Genomic DNA, 23,363 nt, shown 5'->3' with positions numbered 1-23,363 from the left:
CCGGGGTTCGAGCCCGTCACCACCAAATACGGAGGATGCGGAAAGGTCAGGGAATGACCACCGCATATCCCGGAGCAATATGGCTTTAGTTGCTAATGCTCCTAAAAACCAAAATAACAATAACAATAACATATAGCACAAGGAGGATGCTGAAATGGATGAATACAGAACTGGTCAATCTAGTAGAGCAGAAAAAGATGGCATGGGAAAGTCAAAATGAAAGTATTAACTTTCCTATGCTAGAAAGTCAAGATGAAAATATTAACTTTCTTATGCCATCAATGAAAGAGTTGCAATTGATGCAGCAATCTAAAAATTGTATTCTATAACAGACCTAACATAAAAGATTAGGGTGGCCAAGGCTGAGTATGAGAAAGCACTGGATAAGAGAGCAAAGATTGTGGACAAGGAATTTTTCATGTATGTGAATACAAGGAAGAAAAAAACAAATCAGATCAGGCTGTTGTGCATTGGGCATAGAAAAGTCTTAGACAACCCAGCTGATGTTGCAAATAAATTGAGAAGGTACTTTGCATCTGTTTTTACTGAAAAAAGACCCTTCATGCTGAGAAGAGGCTGTGCAAGTGAGTCTGAGACACATGAAATTAGTGATTTTAAAATTAGAGATGATTGTTTATTAGAAAAACTTTTTAGCCTAAAGGCAAGTAAGGCTCCTGAAGTTGATGGGATATATATCCAGTAATTTTGAGGTGGCCAGAGTATGCATGGAACAACTGAGGTTAATTGTTAGAGCATCATTGGACTTGGAAGAGATTCCTTTGGATTGGAGAAGTGATACTGTATTGCCAATACATAAAGGCAGTTTTAAGAGTGGTGTTAGTAACTACAGACCAGTTAGTCTGACATCAGTGGTAGGTAAAATGTTGGAGGTAATGATTAAAAGTGCAATCCAGGGACATTTAGATTGATATGGCATTCCGAATAACATGTAATGGTTTTGTTAAGGAAAAATCATATTTAACTAACTTAGTAAGCTATTTTGACACAGTTACTCATGAGCTGGATGGAGGGAACAATTTCAACATAGTTTATTTGGATTTTAGCAAGGCATTTGACTCAGTCCCTCATGAGGGGTTATTGTATAAGTTGGAACACGTTGGGATTACTGGAAAAATTCTAAGGTGGATTACTGGGTAGCTGCAGGGCAGAAGGCAGAGGGTTGTGATTAATGGATATTGTTTAGATTGGTGTAGCATCAGAAGTGGTTTCCTCAAGGATCAGTTCATGGACCACTTTTGTTTCAGATTGCCATAAACAATATTGAAAAGGGGATAATGGATATGATTTCAAAATTTGAAGATGTAAAGATTGGGAGAGTCATTAATGATCACTGCCAGGCAGCATTCCTTCAAGGATGATCAGAAAAGTGGCAGTTATGTTTTAATCCAACAAAATGCAGTCATACACTTTGAGAATAGCAATCCAAAAATAATATACACTTCATGGAATTGAGAACAGTAGAGGAAGACGGGGATCTGGGAGTTATTATACTTGCAGATATGAAGTTCTCTGCATAGCATAGGATAGCATAAGCTTTCCTGGCTGCCAGGAAAGCCCATGCTGTCCTATCGAAGATTTATCGAACAATAGTCTGTGGAGATAGGGAAGTCATAATTCCACTGTATGAGGTAATTGTAAAAGCCCACTTGGAATATTGTGTCCAAATATGGAGACCTCATGGAACTTCTTGAAAGGTCCAAAGATGAGCAACCTGTATGGTGAGATTGGCAAAAGGGTGACCATATGAGGAATTACTTCAGTTGTGTGGGCTACAGTGTTTGCAGCCAGGCACTTTACAGAGGACATGATTGAGATATATATGGGTCTGAGAGGGGATAGTAAAATGAATGAAGGAAAAATTTTCACTGTTATAAAGGATTCCAGATTTAGTGATCATAAATTCCAGTTACAGGAAAGAATCTTAAACTGGATTTGGATTGTAGTAAATTTTATTTTAGCCACGAGAATCTCATGCACCTTGTCTGTCCATTTGTTTGTGTTTAGGCATTTGTTTTCATGTACCAAGGATACTTTCTTAAAGCTTGGAAAAGAATTGTTACCTGAATGTATTAATATTGCCCTTGGTTGGCCAGACACCTTTTATATTTTTAAGAATTTGGAAGGTATCACAAAAAAAAAAAAAAAAAAAAGAGAGAAAATTAATATCTACCAAAAATAATGCACTTCTTTATTGGTTTTTATATTATAAAAAGCAATGAAGAATTATTTTTCATGATATAAAAAGGAATCCATCTTTAAATATTTATTACATGAACATTTAATGAATAAATATTCATTCAGTTGACTTTTAAATTTGCTTGTGCAAATTTATAGGCAGCTTTAAGTATTTTGAGTTTTATTATTTTCAGTTATAGAACATCATTTTAGTAGTAGAGGTAAGAAGAAATTTAAATGCTCAAAACATTTATTTTTATTTTAGAGTGATTAATTTGTGGTGCATACATCCTAGAATTTCCTCCAAATTCTCAGAAAAAGATGGTTGTTGATTTATGGTTGCCATTGCATCTATGGACTTTGTTGGATGGCCCTGTCTTATGGTATCAGTCCATGGTATGATAACATTGATGAGGAAAATAGTATGATTGGAATTCTGCAGCCCCATATAGCTTCTAAATTGTTCTCATGTGATATTAGGTTGCCATACATCTTCATTTATTCCTTTTTATTTTCTTTCAGAAAAACTGTTCTCCATGTGCTTTTTGATAAAACTGCATGGTTTGACAATTAAGCTCAGGGCTAAGTCGATGTAGAGAAATCAGATTAGAATGGAAAAAAAAAATAATTTTTTAAAGTAATCATCCTATATCTTGTGAGATTGCTTGACATTTCTTTTAATATCCACTAACCATTAAAATATCATCCTTTCAGGGTGGATTTGATTTTGGGGAACAAAAAGTAGTCCAGTGGAGATAAATTAGAATAGAGGGGGGGGGAGCGGCTGTTTAGTTCCTCAAACTATGATTTGCATTTGCCAAAAACTTTTTGAAAATCAGTGCAGATTTTAGCCAGCAATTGCCATGTGATAACTAGCTTACTTTATCTCAAAACTGAAGTCTTTCTTGGTAAATTCTTTTAACCAAATGTTCCTAAAAACTTATTTATAGTGTACTCCTTATTTAATGTATTCTGTTATATTAAAAGTGAAAGGATAGTCAAGTCTTTATCCATAATAATCAGAGGAGGTTCCTACAGATTGGAGATGTGCAAATGTATCTCCTATTCACAATGGGTTCAAAGGGCAAAGCTAACTATAGACCTGTAAATTTGACCTCTGTGCCTAGCTAAACAAGTAATGCAAGATCATCTTGTTAGGAATGGAGCTATAATACAATCACTACATGGATTTGTTAAAAGGTGAAACTAACCAATCTTATTAGCTATTTTGATGATATGGAAATGATGCCAAGAAGAATTTTTACATTGTATACATCAATTTTAACAAAACCTTTTTATAATGTTCCATGTGAACAGTTATATTAATTGGAGCAGTTGGCATTAAGGGCAACTTAACTCTTATGGTTAAAGGGAATGGTTAAGGGGTAGGAAACAAAGAATAGTTTTAAGTGGTCACTGTTCTTCATGGAATAAAGTGATGAGTGGGTTCCCACTGGGTTTGATGTTAATAAATAATTAGAACATTAATAAATAATTAAAAACAGTAAGGGGGCCAATTACTGTTTTTGATTATTTATTAATGTTTTTGACATAGGAATTTCAAGTTTTGTGTCTAAGTTTTCTGATGGTAAAGAAGTGGGCAGAGTGGTTAATAACAGTAATAAGGGTATGCTACTTCAAGGTCTAGATAAACTAGGCAAATGAACTGAAAAATTGCAGTTGAGGCTTATGACATTTCTTTTAATGTCCACTGTGGAGATCAGCCTTGATAAATTCAAGGTACTACATTCAGGTAGTAGTAATCTTGGAATAACATACCATTTGGATAGCACCAAACTCAAGTAAAAACACTTAAGGCTAATTGCACAGTCTGACACAAAGTTCTCTGAGTAGTGCAAATAGGCTGCTGAAGAGGTTGTGGAGCTCTGTCAATGATATATACAGAAACTTTGTCAACAGAGATGTACAGGTGATCATCTCAGCGTATAAGGCAACATGTGGTGTGGTCATCGTAGTTGTGAGGCCACATCTTAAATACTGCATATGGGTTTGTAAATTTCATTTTAGAAAGAATATAGATCTGTTGGAATGGGTGTTGAGAAGCACAACAGGATTAATTTCGTACCAAATAAGAACTACTGTTCAAGGCATGCCAGATGAACTATTGAGACACATGGCAGAGAAGAAAGGTGCATGGAATGCATATAAATTATCAGATGATACAGAAGCCTATGGTAGATAAACACTAGTCACCAATCAAGGTAGATTGTTAGATGTCTCTGAGCAAAGAATACCAAGAAAAGCAGCGAAGACTACTTTAAGTATATTAGCCATAATTTTGAGAGCATCTTTGTATTTGGGAGAATCATTGTGGACTGGAGATGTGTGAATGTATCCCCAGTTTATAAAGGGGAAATTAAAGAGTGACATGAGTAATTACAGACCTCTTAGCTTAACTCCTGCTCCAGGGAAAATAATGGAGTCACTGGTTAAAGAAGTAATACAGGATCATCTAGACTAAGTCAGTTATAATTCATACACAGCATGGGTTTGTTAAGGGGGAGATCTAGTCTGACATATTTTTTTATTTACTATGATGTATTGACAAAGGAACTGAATGCAAAAAATAATTTCAATATCATATACTTGGATTTCAGGGAAACTTTTGATACTGTTGCACATAAAATACTGCTGAACACAAGTGGCATTAAAAGACAGTTATTGTTATGTGTAAAGGTATGGTTGAGTGGAAGAAGACAGTGGTTATCAGTGGACACTGCTCTTCTGAACTAATGTTATTAGTGGAGTCCCACAGGATTCAGTGCTGACTCCATTGTTATCTGTATTTATTATGATATTTATGAGAGTATATCAGGCTTAATATCTAAGTTTGCAAAAAGATCTAAAAAATTAGGCGGATGGGCTGAGAAATGGCAACTGCAGTTTAACATTGACAAATGCAAGGTGCTGCATATTAGTAGCAGTAATCCCAGGTTAATGTACCAACTGTGTGTTACTATGCTCAGGGTAGTGGGAAAATAAAAAAGACCTGGGGGTAATTCTGCAATTAAATATGAAGATCTGAGTAGTGCAGACAGGCTGCCAGGACAGCACAAGGGGTGTTTTCCTAATATACAGGAATTTTGCTAGCAGGGATAAGGAGGTGATTATCCCATTGTATAAGGCAATGGTTAGGTTACTCTTGGGTACTGCATACATGTCTGGAGGCCTCATTTTGGGAAGGATGTAAAACTGCTGGAATGAGTACGGAGAAGGGCAATGAGATTGGGGAGCAAAGGGGTGCTGTTACAAAGAAAGGCTTAAGTTCTGCAAATTGCAGCTTCTGGCGACTAGGCATCTGCGAGGTTGCTGATGGGATTCTTCCTCTTGCTCAGACTATGCACATGAGAGAGGCATAAATTCAAGTTAAGGAAGGATGGTTTCAGAATAGATGTGTGGAAATTTGCCCTCAACCAACAGGTTGATTACTGAACAAGCTACCATCTGTGATGTTTCCCATTATCTTGCAGTCTAATGAAAAACATATGAGCGAGATAGAGCATCAATTACCATACACCTTATGTGATGATCTAATTAAAGTATATAAGAGAAAACCAACACGAGAACCACGGAAAACTTTGAGGAAACTTTCAGTGGTCAAAAGCAGTTTCCCAGTACTGCATCTTTTCCCTGCATTCTTGGTAAACATATGGTGCATGTTATCGGTAGTGGCAGTAGAAGTCACTAATGATGTATTTATTAGTTTTTCTTATTATTAAAAGCAGATTATCGGAGTTCATGAGACTTATGACACTGCCCTTTAGGGATAAACACCCTAAGACAGCCTCAGTCTTAGGGTGTTTATCCACCCCCTTCCTGCTGTTTTAATCCGATACGAAAACAACTTCTACAGACAGTGTGTGTTATCAGTAGTTGTAGTAGAAGTCATTTTCCTATCAGGTTAAAACAGCTGGAAGGGAGGGGGATAAACACCCTAAGACTGAGGCAGTCTGGAGGGTGTACTGTAAGTAAATTTTTGCCATGAAGGCATTACACTTATGAACTCCAATAATCTGCTTTTAATAATGAGAAAAAACTAATCAATACATCATTATCGACTTCCACTGCCGATAACACACCCACCTGTTTACTGAGAATGCAAGGAGAAGCTGCGGCACCAGGAAATGCTTTTTACCACTAAACGTTTCCCATGGTTCTCATGTTGGCTTTCTTTACCTTCACCAAAGTGACTAATATTTACTAATTCATGTTTCAGTTGCACTTTTTTACAACTAGAAACAAAATTTAATGTTTGATCTTTGTTTCATCACTTAATACAGTAACACAGCCCCAAACAATTGCCTATTTGCTACTATTCATTATGGCGCCTCCGTAGCCAGGTGGGCAGGAGCAGCAGTGTGTAGCACATGCTTCTTGATTAGACTAAGATTCGAGCCCGTGACTACCAAATATGGAGGATGCGGAAAGGTCAGGGAATGACCACCACATATCCCTGGAGCAATATGGTCTTAGTTGCTAATGCTCCTAAAAACCAAATAATAAACAAACAAACAGCTATTCATGGACTAACATTATTAGTAGAGTCCCCCAGGGTTCAGTGTTGGATCCACTGTTGTTTTGTATATTTATCAATGATACTGATGAAGGTATATTGGGCTTAATATTAGCATTAGCAGAGGCATTTGATGCAAGAAAGCAAGCTTATGCAGCATCAGCCAAAAAAAAAAAAAAAAAAGTAAAATATATAAATAAAAAATAACCGCTTCCACTTCACCCCTCTGTTCGTTCGAAATACCTGTCCAGCTGAGCCTTAAACTTATTTAGGCTATCAACTTCCACGACAAGGGATGGAAGTCTGTTCCATCTACCAACCACCCGCTGGCTAAAGGCAAATTTCCGCACATCTATCCTACATCTGTCTTTCCTCAATTTGAATTAATCCCCTCTCAGGTGATTATTCTGAGCAAGAGGAAGAATCCCATCAGCATTGAGCATGCTCAAACCATTCAAGGCTTTATACACCTCTATCAGATCACCTCATCGGTGCCTAGTCTCCAGACACTGTAATTCGCAAAACTTAAGCCTTTCTTCATAAGAGCACCACTTTGTTCCATTCACTAATCTTGTTGCCCTTCTCTGTACTCGTTCCAGACCTCCCCTCTTGAAATGAGGCCTCCAGGCCTGTATACAGTACTCTAGATGTGGCCTGACCATTGCCTTATACAAGGGAATAATCACCTCCTTATCCCTGCTAGAAAAATTCCTATATATCATTGACAATACACCATGAGCTACTCTTGCAGCCCATCTGCACTGCTCAGAGAACTTCATATCTGCCTGCACAACCACCCCCAGGTCCATTTCATTCTCTACCACTGTCAGTGTAGTACCACAGAGTTTGATACATTGCTCTGGGGTTGCTGTTTCCCATATGTAGTACTTTACATTTATCAATGTTAAACTTCATTTGCCACCTCTCAGCCCATCTGCTCAACCTTTCCAGATCCAGTAGTATCCTTGACAACTCTGCCAACCTTCGTATCTTCTGCAAACTTGGACATTAAGCTTAATATACCATCATCAATATCATTTATAAATACAGAAAACAATAATGGACCCAACACTGAACAATGAGGGACTCCACTAATAACGTTAGTCCACGATGAGCAGTGTCCATTGATTACTACTCTCTGTCTTCTTCCCCTCAACCACCCCTTTATCCATAGCAGCAATTTGCCTCCAATGCCATACTGCTCCAATTTGTGCAGCAGTCTTCCATGTGCAACAGTATCAAAAGCCTTTCTAAGATCCAAGTATATAATATCAAAGTTATTCCCTGCATCCAGTTCTTTTGTGACTGCATCATAGTATCCCATCAAATTGGTCAGGCAAGACTTCCCCTTAACAAAACCGTGCTATGTCCAAGCTATGTCGGACACAGCTATGTTATAGCTGTGTCCGAGCTATAACTGAAGTCTTGTCTAGATGATCCTGCAGTGCTTCTTTAACCAGTGCCTCCATTAATTTTCCGGGAACAGAAGTTAAACTCACAGGTCTATAATTATTTGTGTCAGCCCTTGATCCTCCTTTGTGAATTGGGGTCACATTTGCACATCGCCAGTCCATGGGTACCTCCCCTGAGTCCAAAGAAGCTCTCATAATTATGGCTAAGGGTTTGCTTACTTCCTTTGCTGCCTCCTTTAATATAACTGGATAGATCCCATCCACCCCAAAAAAACTTCTCTGTTCCAAGAGCGGCAGAAAGGCACGTCCGCACAGGCGACTCTCAACTAAGGCCATATTGCTCCGGGGATATGCCGTGGTCATTCCCTGACCTTTCCACATCCTCCGTATTTGGCGGTCATGGGCTCGAACCCTGGTCTAATCAAGAAGCGTGTGCTACGCACTGCTGTTCCTGCCCAACCTGGCTACGGAGGCGCCACAATATTAATGATATTGTCAATTATATACAGGAATTTTGCTAGTAGGGATAAGGGGGTGATTGTCCCTTTGTATAAGGCACAATGGGGGTGGGTTTGAAAAGTTTATGGCCGGAATATGAAAGGGTCGTGGCATAGTGTTAAAAAAAATTCTGTATTTAATGTGTAACTTCAAATACCTACTACCTGGTTTTGTTGGATGAGGTATGGTCCATCACTTTCAGCCAGAGACAAAGAAGCAGTCGAAACAGTGGAAACACAGCTCTTCTTCCCGCCTCCAAAGAAAGCCGGTCAATCCTTTCTGCTGGAAAGGTGATGGCATCATTTTTTTGGGATGCTGATAGTGTTGCTAGTGGAGTATCTTCAGAGAGGCTGAGAGTCACAGGGGCATATTACGCACAGTATGAAGCGTTTTCGTGAAAACATTGAAGAGAGATGCCTAGGAAAGTTCAGTAAAGATTCTTGTGTAACAAGGGCAATATATTATTTTATATATTAAAAATAATATTTTATATTATTTTTAACGTTTTTATCGTAGTTTATTTTATCGTAATTTATTGTAATATTTTAGTCTTCCGATAGTGTTTTCATTATATTTTATTAATGTATATTTTATTTTTATAGTAAAAAAATTTTTAATTCCTTGGCTGGTCTTTAATTATTTCAGTAAGGGCAATATAGCTGCTCACGAGTCTGTTGTTGTTGTGGCTGCACTGCATGAATGTGGTTTGAAATTGTGGATTATTCTCCATATTCACCAAATCTAGCACTATCAGACTTTCACCTATTTTTTGCTAATTTCAAAAGATACCTAGCTGGTATCCATTTCCCCACTGATAGTGGCATCATTGCTGCAGTGGATGTATTCCTGTAGTCCCAAGATAAAACTTTCTTTGCAGCTGGAATCAGTGCATTGCAGCAGTGGTGGCAAAAGTGTTTTGATGCCAAAAGTAACATGTTACCAGACTCTTCAAATAAACCCTTCATACTTAGGCCAGAAACGTCTCACACACACACACACACACACACACACACACACACACACACACACACACACACACACACACACACACACACACACACACAGTCTGCATTATTATTGAAATAATTTAACTTTTAAGTGGAATTGGATAAATAGTTGCAGTTTTCATCATTATAAAGATTAATTTAAAATAATGTTTTACCATATTATATACAGATGTGACAAAATAGCAGTGCAGTTATATGAGAGAATTCATGGTGTGTGTTTTGGCTTGCTCACTACAAATTTTGTGATTTAGTTTCAGCATAATTATTGCAGAAATTTAGATATGACATTCCATCAGTTCTTTTAAGAAAATTCATGAAGTATTTCAGCAAAGCTCAGGCAAGTCAATTCACTGTGCTTCTTAATTATGAAATTAATTATGCACAAAATTCACAAAATACTTCCTGCTATTCACTTGTTAACTTCAAGTGGTCCTGGAGCTACTACCAAACTGATACTACCAGCATATGAACAGTTTTTTTTCATCATGCTTTTATTTATTAAAGGTGGTCACAACAATAAACCAAAGTTATATTTCCCTGATTAAATAAAGCTTTGTGTTTCAGTTATGTGAACTATCGTTATGCTTGCATGTGGAATTTGAGAGTTTACATGTATGTAAAGAAATGTGAGATAACCTTGAAATTAATGTGTGGCATGAGCTTTGTTACAATAAAGTTATTAGTCCATACCCCCCGTTGAGAAGTCAGTATATGGTATATTTTTTTCTTGATGCTTGGAGAGTTGTGTATTTTTATAATTTAAGAAATGACAGTGAAACATCACTTTGCAAAAGAGTGAGGCCTCACCTCATTGGAATCATACCAATCATGAGCCTTAGTTGCTAATGCTCCTAAAAACCAAATAGCTAACTAACTAACTAACCAATCATGAGCAACTTCATTGAATTGGTTGTGGTGGATTCTTGTTTGCCCGTGATGGTCACTTGATAAACTCCTGACTGACCTTTTGTGGGGGGGGGGCTGGATATGTTAAGGATATTGTGTGTTGAACAGGAGAAACTGATTTTCCTGCACTGAAAAATAGAATAATCACAGCAATATTTGCCTTCATTTTATCTGAGATTCTACCAAACTGAAGATAGGACTGTCCTGTACATCCTCAGAACCACTAAAGGGACTGACCTTTAAGTTTGTTGACTTATTTAAAAATAAGTCAACAAACTTAAAGAAACAAACTAAATTGAGAATTAGTCTTTACATTAGTAAAAACTGGAAGTGTTTATGTTTTCTGTGTTCAAAAGTTATCAATTTTCCCAATAATAAAGTTTTTTATTTTGGGATGCTGTATAACATGTAGATTCAATCAGACACATTAAGGAAGGGAACACTTAGCTTCTCAAAAGTTTATTATTATAGTTTTATAATATTGAAAAAGTTGCCAAATTTTTTACAACATAAAGTACATTTTTTGGCTTAATGCTTTTGACTTATTTTTTTTTACTTTTTTCATTGTTGTTAAAATAAAAATGTTTGCAAGTGCAATATTTTGAAACATTATTTTATATTTATAATTTCAGATAAAGATAACTGTCCTGAATGTGAAGAGGTAATGAAAGAATTAGAACACATTGATGATGAAGCTGAACAACATGAAATTAATTTTGTTAAAGTTGCCGATCCAAATATTGCGAAAGAGTATAATATTTTGACATTCCCTACTTTAGTTTTTTATCGTAAAGATGCAGTTCATTTCTTTGATGGTAAGTAATATATGCAGTATTAATAGTACTGCTTTGCTAAATATTCATATTATATCAGAGAAAAATGCTGTAAAATAATCATATTGGTTAGAAATGAAAATGCAGATATATATTTATTATATTTTGGGGATGAAATTGATCTTCAAGACTGAAATTGTTATTAAATTAATGATTTTTTCTTAAAATGGTTGATTATTTAACTTAAAATAATAATATAAACCATTATGTTTGTGAAACATTATAGTTGGATTTCCCATCATATTCGAAATCTGGATGTATCTGAACAAGAGAAACTGAGAAAGAAACTTAGTTTCTTTGTTTAGTAAGCAGACATCACACAGACAGAACCACCACTGGCTGCTGCTCTTGTATGTCATCCAAAATTTAAATCAGTTCATAACTTTTGAATACAGGGTAAACTTTTAAACCAGTAATTTCAAGGTTCAGTTTCAAATTATTGATTTCAGAATGACAATTTTAGTAGTGGTTGTATTGCCTACTCTATCATTGCATAATATATTATACTGTACAATGCTGTTTTTTTTTAATTATGTATATGTTAATTAAAGATTATATAAATGTAATAATGGTTTTCCACACCTTTACTGTAACATCATTATAAATTATAACTGATTTGAATTTTGGATGAATTCAAGAGCAGCAGCCAATGGTGTTTCTGTCCACTTATAATAAGTCTGTTATTTTCTGTTTTAATTCAGTTATTAAGTGGAAAAACTGTTTTAGATCAAAAATCATTTTCTGTTTCTCTTCAGAAATTAAATAACCTTTGATATTCTGCTGTAGTTGTATAACTGTGAAGATCTTTGAGAGCACTGGCCATACTGCTGTTAGACTTGTGAGAATGACACTAAATTAAATTAAATTACATTATAAATAAGGATAAAAAAAGAACAACAATTTTTAACTTTAACTCTGCTGTTTTTAACTTTTAAAAGTTGTAACTCTTTTGTTGTTTTTTTTAATTGATATTTTGTGGGATTTTCCTCTGGTTTGGTTGACTTCCCAGATCATATTGCATAATATTATTTCAGATATTTTTATTATACAATATATCTTTACGTGCATGTGCGTGCGTGTGTCCGCTCGCTCAAAAAGCTGAACTGAAGAATTCACGAGGGGATCATACTTCCTCTACTACAGCCTTGATTGAAGAGAATTTAAATTATTTCATTCATTTATATTTATATGAATAAAAATGATTGAATAATTTCAGGATCACTTTGGGAATGGTCAGGTTAGTGACAGCTCATTTTAATACTGAAAATACAAATTTTCACTTGTGGGAAATAAATAAACCCTAAAATAATTGGAGAGGTAGCTTTAAAATAGCAGATAAAGAAAGGGATTTGGAGGTTCTGTTAACCCACGAAACCAGCTGCATTCCATTTGCCTATTTCAACATCAATGCTGAAAATTGATTCATTTTAATGCAACTTCTTTTCATTCTCAAAATAGTTCATAGATTAAAATCAGGAAAAATTGGTGATTAACATTAGACTGAACTGGTATTGGGAGAATTAACAATCTTCTGAACAATATACAGCATAGTTTAAAAAGAATTAGGTCTACATTCGATCATTTGGTCAAAATGAAGGTTGGTGTATGAGATGCGTTCTTTCATTTGTCAGAGCATCAGGTAACAGTGTGCTTTGACATAAAGTCCGCAGACTGGCGCTGTTGCAGTCACGCTTGACGAGTTTGGAAATAAATGGAAGTGGTATGTTATTATTCAAAATCTTCCAACAGATGGTACAGAGATTGTCCAGTAGGTTTACGGGTTGCAAGTAACAACACCAGTTTCATTAGAGCTTTAATGCTCTCTGTCACGATTTTGCAATGGAGCAATGAACGAATGGGAAAATCTGCAACAGAAATATATGAAATGGAAAAAACTGTTTATGGTGATGAAGTTTTAAGTCATAACTGTGTGTTTGAATGGTATAAGCAGTTAAAAGGCAGACAGAAGAATATTTTTGATGACCCAAAAAGTGGTGTCCATCAACCTCTGAAAATTAGGGCAGAGTTGCAAAAGTTTGGGAAATTGTGGCAAGATTGTTGTTTGACTCTCAGTATGGTTGCTGTTAAGTTGGATATAAGGGAATAATTTGGCAAATTCTGCATAAAGATTTAGGGAAAAGGAATGTCTGGGCAAAATTTGTGCTGCGCAGCTTAATGGATGAACAAAAGCAAGAAAGAGTTAGATTACATCCATATTTGTCAAGACAGTCCTAATTTCCTCAACTATATTTTCACTGGAGCAGAGTGTTGGGTGTTTCAGTATAACCCAAAGACAAAACATCAGAACATGCAGTAGAATTCAAAACCATGATCACATGGGCCCAAAAAGTTTTGTTTACAGAAGTCTAGGATCAAGACAATGCTGTTCATATTTTTCAACAAACAGTATGTGATTCGCAAGGAATTTGTACCCGAAGGGGGGGGGAGGGGGTAGAGTCAATACTGTGTTCTACATAAGTGTTTCAAAGACTTGAATTGCATTTCCTGGGTGAGGCACAATTTTGAGAGAAAGGCAGCTGATTCTTGTTGCACAACCATGCTCCCACCAATTCTGCACTTGTGAAGACATTTCTCATGAAACATGGAATCATACAGATCAACCATTCCCACAACTTTCCTGATCTGGCCCCAACGGACTTCTTCCTCTTTCCCAAGGATATGGTGTACACACAGAAAATTATCCTCAAAGGAAAGAGATTTCAGGATGTTGAGGACATAAAGAAAAAACATAATTACTCAACAGGCGCCTCCGTAGCCAGGTGGGAAGGAGCAGCAGCGCGTAGCACACGCTTCTTGATTAGACCGGGGTTCGAGCCCGTCACCACCAAATACGGAGGATGCGGAAAGATCAGGGAATGACCACTGCATATCCCGGAGCAATATGGCCTTAGTTGCTAATGCTCCTAAAAACCAAATAACAAACAATAATTACTCAACTGAGTATTATCTCTTTGGACGGCTTTGCTGACTCTTTTCAGTGAAGAAAAAATAAACTTTTAGAATGGTGTATCTCCCTACTCTCTTGATTAGCAGACTTCCTCCTCTTTTCCAAGTTGAAAACAACCGTCAAAGGAAGAAAAGGATGTTGAGGATATAAAGAAAAATCTAACTGCCAAACTGAATACTATCACTTTGGACACCTTCACTGATTCTTTTCAGCAAAGAAAAAAGATACTTTTAGAATGTTGTGATAAGTGCATTCAGTCAGGTGGTGATTACTTGAATAAAAATAAAACAATTTTTGAGCTTCTTCACTTTGTGTTCTTTTTATTGCACCAGTCCAGGAACTGTATTGGCACACCTTAATGGTATAGAAGAGCTATGAGATAAACTTGTACATCACAGCATCATTAGCATTAGTAGAGGCATAGGATGCAAGAAAGCAAGTTTATGCAGCATCAACCAAAAAAAAAAAAAAAAAAAAAAAAAAACGACTCCCATTTCACCTCTCCATTCATTCGAAATACCTGTCCAGCTGAGCCTTAAATTTATTTAGGCTATCAACTTCCACAACAAGGGATGAAGTCTTTTCCACCAACCAGCTACCCGCTGGTGGCTAAAAGCAAATTTCTGCACATCTGTCCTACATCTGTCTTTCCTCAATTTGAATTTATGCCCTCTCAGATGATTATTCTGAGCAAGAGGAAGAATCCCATCAGCATTGAGCGTGCTCAAACCATTCAAGACTTTATACACCTCTATCAGATCACCTCGCTGGTGCCTAGTCTCCAGACGCTATAATTTGCAAAATTTAAGCCTTTCTTCGTAAGAGCAACCCTTTGTTCCATTCACTAATCTTTTTGCCCTTTTCTGTACTCGTTCCAGCAGCTCTACATCCTTCTTGAAATAATGGCCTCCAGACCTGTATATAGTACTCAAGATGTGGCCTGACCATTGCCTTAAACAAGGGAATAATCACCTCCTTATCCCTGCTAGAAAAATTGCTGTATATCATTTACAAGACACCATGAGCTACTCTTGCAGCCCATCTGCACTGCTCAGAGAACTTCATATCTGCCTGCACAATTACCCCCAGGTCCTTTTCATTCTCTACCACTGTCAGTGTAGTACCACAGAGTTGATACGTTGCTCTGGGGTTACTGTTTCATATATAGTACTTTACATTTGTCAATGTTAAACTTCATTTGCCACCTCTCAGCCCATCTGCTCAACCTTTCCAGATCCTGTTGCAGCAGCATACCGTCAGTAGTGTCCTTAACAACCCCGCCAACCTTTGTATCATCTGCAAACTTCGACATTAAGCTTGATATACCATCATCAATATCATTTATAAATACAGAAAACAATAATGGACCCAACACTGAACAATGAGGGACTCCACTAATAACATTAGTCCATGAAGAGCAGTGTCTATTGATTACCACTCTCTGTCTTCTCCCCCTCAACCATCCCTTTATCCATAGCAGCAATTTGCCTCCAATGCCACACTGCTCCAATTTGTGCAGCAGTCTTCCATGTGCAACAATATCAAAAGCCTTTCTAAGATCCAAGTATATAATATCAAAGTTATTCCCTGCATCCAATTCTTTTGTGACTGCATCATAGTCCAATCAGATTGGTCAGGCAAGACTTTCCCTTAACAAAACCATGCTGTGTCCGAGCTATAACTGAAGTCTTGTCTAGATGATCCTGCAGTGCTTCTTTAACCAGTGCCTCCATTAGTTTTCTTGGAACAGAAGTTAAACTCACAGTTCTATAATTACTTGTGTCAGCCTTTGATCGTCCTTTGTGAATTGGGGTCACATTTGCACATCTCCAGTCTATGGGTACCTCCTGTGAGTCCAAAGAAGCTCTCATAATTATTTCGCTAAGGGTTTGTTAACTTCCTTTGCTGCCTCCTGTAATATAACTCGATAGATTCCGTCCACCCCGGGTGCCTTTTTTATGTTTATCTTCAACAATTTCTCCTCCACTTCCCTCTCAGTTATTACAGAATCATCTAGCTCACTGCCAGAGTTAATTTAACCTCTGGCATTCCCCTTCCTGAATAACTCCTCATGTTTTTTTTTTTTTTTTTTTTTTTTTTTTATGAGAACCCCAAACACGAGAGGTATTATAACCTATAGTACTTAGTACCGTGCTTGGGTTGGAGGTTGAGAAGACGAAAGAAGATATTTGTTGATATTGGACTTGAACTTCTGTAGAGTGTAATTTTCAGGAAATACATATGAAGGAAGGTTGTTCCAGAAAACAGCAGTTGAATAAATAAATGAGGAAGATGAAAAGTTGGTTCTGTGGGTTTGAAGTTGGACAGTAAATGGATGTTGACTGGTGGCGGCACGTGTTCGGACTGTTTTGAAAGAGAGAGCGGGAATTATAGAAGCCAATTCAGAAGAACAGTGCCCATGGAAGTATCTGTAGAAGAGGCATGCAGCAGAAACAGTGCGTCTATGAGAAAGCGAGTGGAGAGACTCTGTTAGAGATGAATCATTAATTAACCTAACTGCCCTCTTCTGAATGGAATCAAGAAGCCTGAGAGAGGTTTTGGGGGCACCACCCCAGATGTGGGAACAATATTCCATGGCAGGGTGGATTTGCGATTTATACAGAGTGAGCAGCTGTTTGGGAGAAAAGTAACGCCGAGAGCGAAAGAGAAAACCAAGTTTGTTAGATGCAGAGGAAGCAATATTTGTAATGTGCTTGTGCCAAGAGAGATTAGAAGTCAGGGTAATCCCCAAAAGAGATATATCATTTTGCCTAGACATCGGAGTGTCACTAAAGATAAGCATAGGAGCAGAAGAATCCTTTTTGCGAGATATAAGACAAGACTGAGTTTTAGAAGGGTTGAAATCAACTAAGTTGTCTTTGCCCCACTGGAGAATTACCTGAAGATCAGCATTTAAGGAATTGGCAGCAGATTTTCGAGAACTTGAAGCTGATTGAGCTGGACAAGGTTTCTCAAAATGGAAAGCTGAATGCAATGTGCTATCATCGTCAAAACTATGGATAGGATTTCCAGTCAATGGAAGAAGGTCATTGATATACAAGAGGAAAAGAGTGGGGGAAAGAACTGAACCTTGGGGACACCGGCATTAGTGGAGAAGTTAGAAGACAGAGAGCCAATTACTAAAAACAGTTGGCAAACCATAAGATGGAAGCTTGTTTAGAAGACCTTTATGCCAAACACGATCAAAAGCCTTTGAGATGTCAAGAGCAACTACTTGTGTTTCACCGAACCTTTCCATTGAATTAGTCCATAAATGGGTAACATAACCCAGAATATCACCAGTGGATCGACACTGACGGAATCCATACTGGCGATCGTTGATCAGACGGAAGGTTTCTAGGTAGTTTAAGAGTTGGCGGTTAATTGATTTCTCCATTACTTTAGAAAGAGTAGAAGTAATTGCAATGGGACGATAATTGGATGGGAGGGATTTGTCACCCTTTTTAGGAACTGGCTGGATATGAGCAAATTTCCGAGCAGAAGGAAAAACACCTTTGGAATAAGAAAGTGAAAAAAGGCGGCAAAGAATAGGAGTAAGTTCAGGAGCACAGGTTTTGAGAACGAGTGGAGAAATACTTTCAGGACCTGGAGCTTTCTTAGCATCGAGATTCATCAAAATCCTTCTGATATCCTTTTGACGGAAGACCACAGGAGGCATTGAATGGAGCGTGTTAGGAATGGTGGGAGGTGTTTTAACAAGATCATTAATACATGAGCTCGAAGAAAAATGGGATGCTAGCAGGTCAGCTTTATCCTTGGCTGAAGTGACAACAGAACCATCTGGTTTGGACAGAGGTGGGAGCAGAGATGGGCAAAAGTTGCGGCCAATAGCTTTGGCAAGAGACCAGAATGCTCGGCTACCATTAGGGCAAGAAGCAAGTTTTCTACTCTTAGCCTGTTCAAACTCTAGTTTGGACTGATTAATAACTGCTTTACAATTGTTGCGAGCTTTGGTGTAGGCAGAGAATGAAACTGAAGAATTAGAAACAAGCCAATTACGATATGCAACGTTCTTCTCTTGCACAGCCTTAGCACATTTATTGGAAAACCAAGGTTTAGATAAAGGACGAGATTTTAAAGTGGAGTGTGGGATAAAGGATTCCATTCCTGCAAGAATAATTTCACTGACACGATCTGAGCAAACGTTGACATCAGAAGTTTTGAAACAGTAATCAGACCAAGGAAAAGAAGAAAAGAAGTCTCGCAGGTCAACCCATTTTGCATTCTTGTAATGCCAAACAATACGAGGTTGGGAATAGCCATGAGATAAAGGTTCCATTGTAGAAGAGACAATCACCAAGTTGTGATCTGAAGTGCCTAAAGGACCTCTCACTTCAACCTTGTACTTAGAAGGGTTGTTTGTGAGAAAAAGATCAAGCGTATTGGCTGTATGATTAGGATTGTCTGGTATTCTTGTAGGTAAATGAACAATCTGTGCTAGGTCATTAGTAATTGCAAAAGCCTCAGCATCTCGACCTGCTGGGTCGGTGTGACTAGAAAACGGAAGCCAGCTGGAGTTGTGAACGTTAAAATCACCAAGGAAAATTACCTCACTGTTAGGAAAGTTGGACTGGAGAAAGTCAAGTTGCAAAGAGAGGAAGTCAAAGAGCTCCAAGTGATTAGTGGAGTTGGGAGAACGGTAGATACAACAGATGAATTTTACACAATGAGGTAGAGAGATTTTAAGCCAGAGAAGATCAAAGAGAGGAGATTCCAAATTGCCAAGTCTCTGACGGTATATCAGAACGGACATATGCACAAGTACCACCTTTGATGCGAAAGGAATCATACAGCAAATAATTTGGACATCTGAGATGAGCAGTAGTTGAATCAACTGATAACTGAGATTCAGTCAGAAAAAGTACATGGGGTTTGGAAGACTGCAAGTGGAAATGGACATCATTGAGATTAGAATTGAGACCACGTATATTTGTGAAATGAATTAGGAAGTCCTTGGGAGGTTTAGATCTTTTCGCAGATAAGCTTGCTCTATTATTTTGAGAATTCATGGTGTATTCAATAGTAAGAAAAAGTGGGTGGGACATGCTGTATGAAGTAATGAAATTTTTGGATATGGCGTACATGTGGTAAGAATATACCCAGATCCTTGACATAACGTGGCCTCGACAATGCTCCCCGCATACACACTACTCGGACTCCCTCCAGTCACTATCTGGCAGAGTAGAGGTAGCAAGATTATACACCAACTGATCCGGAAGCTTCCTAGAGAGTTACCAATAGGTTCAGTCCGGTGTACTAACTAGCGGCCGGCCTGCGAACACCGTTTTAGAGCTGTACCCTCGAAATGTAAGGAATATTGGATCTCGCCACGACATTCATCATAACCTCAAAAATCATCAATCTAGATGCAAAATACTCATTTAGCTTGTTAGCCACCTGAGCAGGATCCTCAATTGTTGAACCATCAATATCCAGTGGACCAATTTGATTGATCCCTTTCTTTCTAGAGTTTACATTAGTAAAGAACTCTTTTCTGTTTTTCTTTGCATCCTTTGCCAAGGATTTCTCATAATCTGCCTTTGCCTGCTCAATCTCCTTTGTGACTTGGTTACAGACCAGCTTATATCTAACATAGGCTTCCATGTCACCCATTAATTTATATGTATCCCATGCATTTTTTGTTCTCTGCCATGTCTCAATAGTTCATCTGACATCCATTTAGTCCTAAACCTTGAACAATATTTCTTAGTTGGTATGTAAAGACTAGTCAATGTTAAAGCCTAGTCAATGTTAGTAGCTTCCAAGATAAGTTCTTTGAATGCTTCACATTTTGAATTTGCTGTTGGTAACATTATCATTTGGTCCCACTGTATGGAATTTAAATACTGTCTCAGACCATCATAGTCTCCTTTACAAAAGCTTTACCCCTGATGGTAATTACCTCTTTGAGTAACTCCCACTTCAGCACACTGTGATCACTGCCACCTAGTGGTTCCTTTATCTGCAGATTCTTAATGCATGAAGAATCACTACTGATAATAAGATCAAGAGTAGTTGCCTCCCGAACATGCTGATGTAGAAAACAATTATCCAATAAATCCACAAAAGCCTTGCTAGTGTGTGAGCGACCAATCCACAAAAGCGTTGCTAGTGTGTGAGTGACCAACCCACAAATTCCAGTCAATATCTGAGAAATTAAAATCCCCCATTATAAGACTCTCTGATTTACTGACCCACTCGATTTCCCTGTACAGTTTCTTATTATACTCATCAGAGTCATTAGGCCTATAGCACACTGCTACTCTCAATTTTGGTCTCCCAATGCTTATGTCACACCAAACTGACTCGACACTGCACTGTCCAGCTATGTCGACTGGCTTCACTTCTTTTGATTTTATGTGTTTCTTAACTAATAGCATAACCCCTCCTCACTTCCTATCCTGTCTATCCTTTCTGTACACAATGCACTCCCAAATTCCAATTCTGCATTCCTAATATCTGTGTGACACCACGTTTCTGATATACCAACAATATCTGCCTTAGATAGTGATGGAGGGAGTCCGAATAGTGTGTACGTGGGGGACATTGTCTAAGCAATGTTATGCCAAGGAGTTGGGTATATTCTTTTCTGTGTGTATGCCATATCCAACATTTTAATTTTTTTTTTTTTTTTTTTTTTTTTTTTTTGATATAAACCCCAAACACGAGAGGTGTTAGAACCTATAGTTCTTAGTACCATGCTTGGGTTGGAGGTTGAGAAGATGAAAGAAGATATTTGTTGACATTGGACTTGAACTTCTGTAGACTGTAATTTTCAGGAAATACGTACGAAGGAAGGTTGTTCCAGAAAACGGCAGTTGAATGAATAAACGAGGAAGATTAAAAGTTGGTTCTGTGAGTTTGAAGTTGGACAGTAAATGGATGTTGGCTGGTGGTGGCAGCACGTGTTCGGACCGTTTTGAAAGGGAGAGCGGGAATTATAGAAGCCAATTCAGAAGAACAGTGCCCATGGAAGTATCTGTAGAAGAGGCATGCAGCAGAAACAGTACGTCTATGAGAGAGCGAGTGGAGAGACTCTGTTAGAGATGAGTCATTAATTAACCTAAATGTCCTCTTCTGAATGGAATCAAGAAGCCTGAGAGAGAGGTTTTGGGAGCACCACCCTGTATGTGGGAACAATATTCCATGGCAGGGCGGATTTGCGATTTATACAGAGTGAGCAGCTGTTTGGAACACCGAGAGTGAAAGAGAAAACCAAGTTTTTTTAGATGCAGAAGAAGCAATATTTGTAATATGCTTGTGCCAAGAGAGATTAGAAGTCGGGGTAATCCCCAAAAGAGATAAATCATTTTTCCTAGAAATCGGAATGTCACTAAAGATAAGCATAGGAGCAGAAGAATCCTTTTTGTGGGATATAAGACAAGACTGAGTTCTAGAAGGGTTGAAATCAACTAAGTTGTCTTTGCCCCACTGGAGAATTACCTGAAGATCGGCATTTAAGGAACTGATTGAGCAGGACAAGGTTTCTCAAAATGGAAAGTGGAGTGCAATTTGCTATCATCATCAAATCTATGGATAGGATTTCCAGTCAATGGAAGAAGGTCATTAATATACAAGAGGAAAAGAGTGGGGGAAAGAACTGAACCTTGAGGGACACTGGCATTAGTGGAGAAATTAGAAGACAGAGAGCCATCTACCATCACCCTCAGTGAGCGATCACAGAGAAAACGGGATAACCAATTACTAAAAACAGTTGGCAAACCATAAGAGGGAAGCTTGTATAGAAAACCTTTATGCCAAACATGATCGAAAGCCTTTGAGATGTCAAGAGCAACTACTTGTGTTTCCCCAAACCTTTCCATTGAATTAGTCCATAAATGGGTAACATAAGTAAGAATATCACCAGCGGATCGACACTGATGGAGTCCATACTGGCGATCGTTGGTCAGATGGAAGGTTTCTAGGTAGTTTAAGAGTTGGCGGTTAATTGATTTCTCCATTACTTTAGAAAGAGTAGAAGTAATTGCAATGGGACGATAATTGGATGGGAGGGATTTGTCACCCTTTTTAGGAACTGGCTGGATATGAGCAAATTTCCAAACAGAAGGGAAAAACACCTTTGGAATAAGAAAGTGAAAAAAGGCGGCAAAGAATAGAAGTAAGTTCAGGAGCACAGGTTTTGAGAACAAGTGGAGAAATACCATCGGGACCTGGAGCTTTTTTAGCATCAATATTCGTCAAAATCCTTCTAACAGCCTTTTGACAGAAGACCACAGGAGGCATTGAATGGAGCGTGTTGGGAATGGTGGGAGGTATTTTACCAAGATCATTAATACATGAGTTGGAAGAAAAATGGGATGCTAGCAAGTCAGCTTTATCCTTGGCTGAATTGACAACAGAACCATCAGGTTTGGACAGAGGTGGGAGCAGAGATGGGCAAAAGTTGTAGCCAATAGTTTTGGCAAGAGACCAGAATGCTCGGCTGCCATTAGGGTAGGAAGCAAGTTTTCTACTTTTAGCCTGTTCAAACTCTAGTTTGGACTGATTAATAACTGCTTTACAATTGTAGCGAGCTTTGTTGTAGGCAGAAAATGAAACTGAAGAATTAGAAAGAAACCAATTACGATATGAAACATTCTTCTCTCGAACAGCCTTAGCTCATTTATTGGAAAACCAAGGTTTAGGAAAAGGACAAGATTGTAAAGTGGAGTGTGGGATAAAGGATTCCATTCCTGCAAGATTAATTTCACTGACACGATCTGAGGGAACGTTAACATCAGAGGTTTTGAAACAGTAATCCGACCAAGGAAAAGAAGAAAAGAAGTCTCGCAGGTCATCCTATTTTGCATTCTTGTAATGCCAAACAACACGAGGTTGGGAATAGCCATGAGATAATGGTTCCATTGGAGAAGAGACAATCGCCAAGTTATGATCTGAAGTGCCTAAAGGACCTCTCACTTCGACCGTGTACTTAGAAGGGTTGTTTGTGAGAAAAAGATCAAGCGTATTGACTGTATGATTAAGATT

At 37.9% G+C, this 23,363-nt stretch overlaps 1 protein-coding gene across 1 annotated transcript in view; it reads left to right on the top strand.

The window, feature by feature from the left end:
• Window positions 1-23,363, top strand: part of LOC150091328 (uncharacterized) — a 693,262-nt gene that overhangs the window by 349,763 nt on the left and 320,136 nt on the right. The window contains exon 18 of the mRNA XM_090375165.1: window positions 11,186-11,368. Coding sequence (XP_090231291.1) covers window positions 11,186-11,368 — 183 coding nt within the window. The remainder of the gene's footprint in view (window positions 1-11,185; window positions 11,369-23,363) is intronic.

This window comes from Mastigoproctus giganteus, chromosome 1, assembly GCF_048544385.1.
Source record: "Mastigoproctus giganteus isolate SK-2022 chromosome 1, ASM4854438v1, whole genome shotgun sequence".
NCBI classification, from domain to species: Eukaryota; Metazoa; Arthropoda; class Arachnida; order Uropygi; family Thelyphonidae; genus Mastigoproctus; species Mastigoproctus giganteus.
This window is presented reverse-complemented; position numbering and strand designations above follow the sequence as displayed.